The following is a 7,676-nucleotide window of genomic DNA, read 5'->3' on the forward strand; positions in this document are numbered from 1 at the left end:
GCGTTATTATTGACGCATATTTCAAACGTTTATTTACCATTCCTAATGTTTCGTCTAACGATCTGTACGGGTTAAAACAATTACGCTCCAATTCATCGGAATCGATAAATGCTCTGCGTGCCTTGAAATGTTCTGTAGATGAATGGGATATGATTTTAGTCTACATTCTTGTACAAAAACTAGACAAATTGACGAGAAAAGATTGGGAAGTCAGTTTAGGTTCAGAGAGGAGATATCCTACGATGGAAAAACTATACGCGTTTCTAGATACACAAATTCGTTCGCTTGAGGCTGTATCCAAGGACGGAGATAACTCGAAGTCCGCCAACGGAAACTCATCCGAAAAGAGTTCCGGTGCTCGCTCGATTCCAAATGCGGCACGAAAAAATAATATAGTGCGTTCTCACCATACAAACACCGCGAGTACGTGCGCTCTTTGTTCCGAAACACATCGTTTAATGCATTGCGAGAAATTTCAAGCGTTAAGCATTTCGCATCGACTAGAGTTTGTTCAAAAAAATAATATATGCAAAAATTGTTTGACCAAAGGTCATTACGTTTCGAATTGTCCTTTACTTGCTTGAAATGTAAAAGACAACATCATACTTTGTTACACGAGAATTCAAGGTCAAGTTTAACGACAACAACAGACTCTGGACAATGCGATAACGCGTCCAACGTACATTCACACGTGAACGCGGGAGTTAAACCCGTGCTCCTGGCTACCGCACGTGTTTGTATAGGATCAGAAAACGGTCGACATGTTTACACGCGAGCACTAATCGATCAAGGTTCCGATGCCACATTCGTTTCGTCACGAGTCGCTCAAATGTTGAGAGCTCGCTTAATTTCAACACGCGTAAAGGTATCTGGCATCGATGACACTACGTCTAATTGCGTTCAACATGCCGTCTCTATTTCTATCAGCGCGACTAATAAAAATGATACGATTCTTCATACCAAAGCATTGGTCGTTCCAAAAATTACAGCGTACATTCCACCTCATTTCCAATTACAAGAGATTCCGTTTCTTTCCAAATTGAATCTAGCCGATCCAAATCCAAGCTCAAATGATGCAATCGAAGTACTTCTCGGGGCCGAATTATACGGTTCAATTATGATGGGTGGCTTAATGAAAGCTTCTAACGATGCTACACTTGCGCAAGAAACGATATTCGGGTGGATCATTTCGGGTCCTATTTCAAACCAAAAAAATAGCCAAAGAATTCACGTTCACCAAGCAACTTCTGGCAATCTCGATTTCGAACTCCGACGTTTTTGGGAGCTGGAAGAAATTCCAACGACACACGCTCTCTCAGAGGAAAATCTTCGTTGCAACTTACATTTTCAAGAGACACATATGCGCGATTCTTCAGGGCGCTATGTTGTCCGCTTACCCTTCAAGTCTGGTCCTCCGATAAAAATCGGCGAGTCAAGGTCAGTAGCTACGCGTTCACTCGCGCAACTAGAGCGACGTTTAGCCAATTCTCGGGAAATTTCAGGGCAATACGTCGACTTTCTTAACGAGTACGAAGAGCTCGGGCATATGCAAAAAATCGAAAACGTGCAACGCTTCTTTCAACCGACGTTTCTACCTCATCATCCAGTTATTCGCGAGGACAATACTACAACCAAACTTCGTGTAGTGTTTAATGCCTCGGCAAATACCTCGAATAACACTTCTTTGAATGACCATCTTATGATTGGTCCCAAGTTGCAAGCCGATCTTCCGGCGAATATTCTTCAATGGCGTTTGTACAAATACGTTTTTTCCGCTGATATTCAGCAAATGTTTCGACAAATACAGATTCATTCAGACGATCGCCAATATCAATTAATATTGTGGCGTACGATTCCGAACGAGCCAGTCCATACTTATTCATTAAATACCGTTACTTATAGTACTGCCTGCGCGCCTTATCTCGCCCAACGCGTGCTCAAACAACTTTCAATCGACGAGAGTTCGCGTTTTCCACTAGCTCAAGCAATTTTGCAAAATGAAATATACGTTGACGATGTCCTATCCGGAGGCGATGATAAACCATCCACGATTAAAAAACGCGACCAACTAATCGGCTGTTTACTAAGCGCAGGCATTCATCTCAGAAAATGGGCCAGCAACGATTTTAAAATTCTACAAGATATAAATCCTGCGAATCACGGTCTAGCAAGTTCCAAGCCTTTCCAAGAAGGTGAACAATTAAAAATACTCGGTATTCATTGGACACCTTGCGATGATAATTTTTCCTTTGAAATAAAATTCCGTCCACCATCTACCGACATTTCGAAACGACAAATCCTTTCGACGATAGCGAAAATATTCGATCCCCTCGGATGGGTGTCTCCGATCACGATATCTCTCAAAATTCTACTGCAAAAACTGTGGAAATTTTCCTACGGATGGGATGATATTCTTCCTGCGGAAATAACAACCGAATGGAATGCTTTTTGCGAAAAGATGTTACACTTGACGACTCTGCAAGTTCCTCGTTGGTTAGGCTTCGAGCGTAACATTCAGTGCTTGCATTTACACGGCTTTTGCGACGCTTCATCTAAAGCCTATGCAGCGGTAGTCTATTCAAAAATTGTCACGAATTCTGGCGATAGTCATGTTCGACTTCTTCTATCAAAAACCAAGGTTGCTCCGATTAAAACGATTTCGATTCCACGACTCGAGCTCTGTGCGGCTCAGCTGCTAGCACGCTGTATTTCGTTTACTATTGACGCGATGAAATTGCAAAACATTCCTGTGTTTTGCTGGAGTGACTCGACAATCGTATTAGCATGGTTGCAAAAGGCTCCATCAGATTTAAAAGTATTTGTAGCTAACAGAGTGTCTTCTATTCAAACGAAGCTTCCTACGGCGACATGGCTGCATGTGCCAACAGAAGATAATCCCGCAGATTGCGCATCGCGCGGCATAAATCCAGGTCAGCTAACGCCTTCCAGTTCCTGGTGGAACGGCCCGGCATGGCTGAAATTTAACGAGAATAATTGGCCAGTTCAATCTACGATAAGTTGCACCGAAGATGATTCCAAATTGAAAGCGTCAAATGCAGTCCACTCGCATCATTCAAATCGAGCGGAACTTTTTGAATCCTTCAATCATATCTCCACGTGGCCACGCTTACTACGGGTCACCGCATACGTCCTTCGGTTCAAGTTTCGAACGAGAGTCCCAGATGTTGCTCAAGGTCTCTCTATTTTGCAAGTCGATGAAATAAAAACCGCGCACAGATTCTGGATTAAACAGATGCAAACGGAATACTTTTCAAAAGAAATCGTCGCTTTCAAAGCCAAGTCAAGGTTACCAGTTCGATGCTCCATCCATTCTCTCGATCCGTTCCTGGATCCCTCCGGTATCCTACGCGTGGGTGGTCGACTTCAACTGTCTGACCTTTCATATGATCGTAAATTTCCGATTCTACTTCCAAAGCATTACCTTTCTAAGCTCATTATTGATCAAATTCATAAGGATACACTTCACGGCGGTGTACAGTTAATGCTTCGCACGTTGCGAGAACAATATTGGATTCTGGGGGCGCGAAGCATGGTAAAAGGTTGTATCCGCAATTGCGTGACATGTACTCGGCATCGCGCCATAACCGGCGTACAATTTATGGCCGACCTTCCTACATTTAGAGTAATTCCGTCCCGTCCATTTTGCCATACGGGACTTGATTACGCCGGCCCCTTCGCAATTCGAGACGCTTCCGGCCGCGGACGTAAGTCGCACAAAACATACATCTCGCTATTTGTTTGTCTCGCTACACGAGCTATACACTTAGAGCTTGTTCATGATTATTCCACGGCTGCGTTTCTCGCATCTTTCGAACGGTTCGTAGCGCGTCGTGGCATTCCATCCGATCTTTATTCCGACAACGCGACTACCTATCAAGGCGCGGATCGCGAACTTGTTACAGCGATCCGACAGACTCAAGCCGACGTAGATCTGCAGGCGAAGTTCGCGTCAAAGCCAGTTCAATGGCATTTCATTCCGCCTTCTGCCCCTCATTTTGGGGGCATGTGGGAGGCAGGTGTTAAGAGTGTTAAGCACCATTTGCGACGTATACTTGGTTCCTGCACACCTACGGTCGAAGAGTTCACCACGCTTTTATGTAACATCGAAGCATGTTTGAATTCGCGCCCGATCGCCGCACTTCATGACGATGTAAATTCTTGCAATGCGCTCACACCAGGGCATTTTTTAATTGGTAGCGCCATTAAATCGATTCCGAGTCCGAGCGTCTAACATATCTCCGAGTCACGACTCGATCGATGGCAATTAATGCGTGCGAAATACGAGCAATTTTGGAAATTGTGGAGTCTTGACTACTTGAACACCTTGCAGCAGCGTTTTAAATGGCAGAATCGATCTGATGAATTTCGCATAAACGATATTGTTCTAATAAAAAATCCTAATTTACCTCCCTGCAGATGGGAACTTGCGAGAATCATCGAATGTAAGCCTGACAAGGATGGCCTGGTGCGAGTTGCTCAGGTCAAGACCGCGTCTTCTACTTTTGTAAGACCTATTGTTAAACTCTGTAAATTGCCGGTAAGTCCGGACGGTTCAGCGTAATCTAAATTCTGCAGGTTGTCTCCAATGATTGCAGTTCAATGTGTAAGGATTTACCCCTGACTGTCATTTGAATCCCTTGGCGATTCAACCCGAGGGGTATATTTGGGAAAAAAAAAATTTCCGTGATCCCCGCGCGCCTTTGATATACGCTCCTGAGAGCTCTCTGTAATTGTGTACATCGACAGTTTGTTATTGCGTCCACAAGGGCGAAGCGCCGAATTAGGAGAGAGTTTCCGCGTCTTTAAAAAGGAGCGATGCGGCACGGAAGGCGAGTCTGGTACGACGAGCCGTCCGGTAAACCCGAGAAGAACATTTGTGATCCAAAGAATAAAAATTACGTATTCTTACTTAGAATAAAGAGACTAGTTCCTGCTATCTATCCTTGCCTATCGACGCAGTCCACAAGAGAGAACTAGGCGATAGCTCCGATAAAACCCAAAGGAGAAAATATAAAAAACACGTCGCTAGCTCTTTTTCGCGCGCGCGCGCGTTCGATGCCGAAACACCGACGCGCGCGCGACACGCTCGTATGTGCCATTTTATTTGCCGCCGGTCTTGCTCAGCCGGTCGGCGACACTCTGCTGTGTTTAACGCTATTATGTAAAGCGTACGAGAGAACGACGGAGGCGAGAGTAAACCCCCGACGCCGCCGCCTCTCCTTTTCTTCCTCCTCCTCTCCGTTCAAAAATCCACAAGATCAAAATACTCGTGTTCTTATTCTCCCAAATGTTATGATGCGCGGTCTCGAGAGACCGCGCGATTCACCCTGACGCTAGATCGACGATGGCGATGCTTAGACGTCGAGGACTGTTCTGTCTGGTTCGTACGCGTTTAACCGCACACGACCAGCAATAAGATTTCGCTACGGCGTACAAAGCGAGCGGGAAGAAGCAACTCTTCCCGCAAACTCGTATCCGTGGAGTAGATGCTCGGTAAGCGCGACGATTCCGCTGCTGCGTACGAAACGAGAGGGAACCGCGCGGCCAACACACTAGAGGCGTGCGCGCCACATAAGAGCCATTCGGTCTTGCGACACCGACTCGTGGCAATGCTGTGCTCGTAATAAATAAGTATGCGTTAATTTTGCGCGCGTTCGGCGACGAACGAGAAGAGCCGCACCGTAATCCCCGGCGAAGAGGAATACGAGACGACGCGAGAGTCGAACGTACGTTCTCGCGAGACACGCAACCTCCAAGCATGAGAAGACTTGGCGGCGGCGCGTTCTGCGACGATCGTATATTATTTTATATATTCGTGGTTTCCAAATCAAATATTTTATATAAATGTTCTCTCAGTGTCAGAGTCGCGACTCGACAAAATCCGTTCTCGACCCGTTCGGGCGATTCTTCGTTTGTCAACGTCGAGAGCGCGACACGTACAATATTAATCTCTCCTACCTCTTATAGTACCCAACCGACCGGCCAAGCGGTCGGCGACGGTACGGAGAGCGGTCGAAACACGCCGGAGTGGCGAGAGACTCGAGAAAGTACGTTTACGACTCGTCCGGACTCGCTCGACTCGTTCGACGCGCCGAGTGCGACGTAGTAGTAGTAGTAGTAGATTGGTAGTGAGTGGTTCCATGACTTGGCCCCCGACGGCACCTAGATCCAGCGAGATCCATTGTGTCTCCTCACTCTTGTCTTTAAACTGAGTGATGTGTACTCAGCCCAGAGTTCTCCACTAGGCTTATGAGTTCCACCACCCTTGTTTTGTCTAATTCTTGGGATTTAAGAAAACTTTGTCCCCAGATCCTGAATCTCTTTCTAGCCAGAGCCGGACATTGGCACAGAATATGTATGCTGTCCTCTTTTTCCTCCCCGCATAGTCGACACTCCTTCCTGTCTGCGAGTCTGATATTGAATAGGTGGGCTTTGAGTATTGGTGAATGTCCTGTCAGCAGTCCTATCCCCATCCTCAATTTCTGCCTATTCAACGTGAGCAGTTCCTTGGTTCTGTTACCATTTATGTCTTTCATCAGGAATTTGGCCTGTCGGCAGGATTTCAGATTATCCCACTTGGCCTTATGTTGTTTGTCTATACTTTCCCTGATGAAGTTCTTACCCATCGTAAAGGGCACTCCCATCTCCCGACTATCTGGTGCTTTGCTAGCCCCTTCTCTAGCCAGTGAGTCTGCTATTTCGTTTCCCGGTATGCCCTGATGCCCGGGCACCCAGACTAACGTTACTTTATTTGTTCCACACAGCTCCTCCAGCGCCAGCATGCAGTCCCATACCAAGCAAGACTCGGTGGTCGCACCCGCCAACGCCAGAAGGGCCGCCCTACTGTCTGTGCAGATATATATTTTCCTGCAATTTGTTCCTTTGGTTAGGTTCAGTTCGGCACATCTGAGGATGGCGAGCATCTCTGCCATAAAGACCGTGCAGTCGCCTCCCATTGGAATACTCTCCCTATAGTTTTCCCCAGGTCCATATACTCCTGCTCCAAAGCAGTTGTTTATCCCTGATCCGTCCGTGAACCACATGTCCACCTTTGTGTCCATGATTCCGCCCGGTTTCAGCCACTCATTTCTATCAGGTATTCATATCTTAAAGTGTTTTACCAGTTGATACTTTCTTGTAGTTCTGTCTTGTATTCCCTCTATAGGGTACTTTTGGAGAAGACCAAGCCTGGTGTGTCCCAGTCCTGTGTTTCTCCATTCACCCTGACATTTCAGACGGTATGCCGTAGTATTGGCTGATTTTATCACGGCCAAGCCTATTGGCGTAACACTGAGTGCTATTTCAAGCGCCTCTGTGGGTGTGGTTCTCATGGCCCCTACTGCAGCCCTTAGGTAGTTACCTTGCAGGCTTCTAAGTAGTTTCTCTACCTCCCCTTTATTTATTCTCGTCCACCAGACGACTGACGCGTATAGCAGCCGCGGTAGCAGGACCGCCCTGTACAGCCACAAAGCTGCACCAGCGCTGATGCCCCACGACTTGCTCATTGCCCTTCTGCACATCCACATGGATGCATAGAACTTTTTCCTTTGCTCTATGAGATGTTTTCCCCAGCTAAGCTTAGGATCTAGAAACAGTCCCAAGTATTTCACCGAGTCTGTAAACGGTATTTCCTTTCCCCAGAGTTTTAACGTCTC

At 46.5% G+C, this 7,676-nt stretch overlaps 2 protein-coding genes across 2 annotated transcripts; one reads left to right on the top strand and one right to left on the bottom strand.

Moving 5' to 3' along the window:
• Nucleotides 1-829: 829 nt before the first annotated feature.
• Nucleotides 830-4,252, top strand: LOC146720885 (uncharacterized). Its single transcript, XM_085487669.1, has one exon. It carries the CDS (start codon nucleotides 830-832, stop codon nucleotides 4,250-4,252), a length of 3,423 nt encoding a protein of 1,140 aa, XP_085343795.1.
• Nucleotides 4,253-6,224: 1,972 nt separating this feature from the next.
• On the bottom strand, nucleotides 6,225-7,082 carry LOC146720886 (uncharacterized). Its single transcript, XM_085487667.1, has one exon. It carries the CDS (start codon nucleotides 7,080-7,082, stop codon nucleotides 6,225-6,227), a length of 858 nt encoding a protein of 285 aa, XP_085343793.1.
• Between the last annotated feature and the right edge of the window lie 594 nt (nucleotides 7,083-7,676).

The sequence above is a fragment of the Nylanderia fulva genome, unplaced genomic scaffold (assembly GCF_048542155.1).
Source record: "Nylanderia fulva isolate GAGA-0341 unplaced genomic scaffold, ASM4854215v1 Scaffold592, whole genome shotgun sequence".
NCBI lineage: Eukaryota > Metazoa > Arthropoda > Insecta > Hymenoptera > Formicidae > Nylanderia > Nylanderia fulva.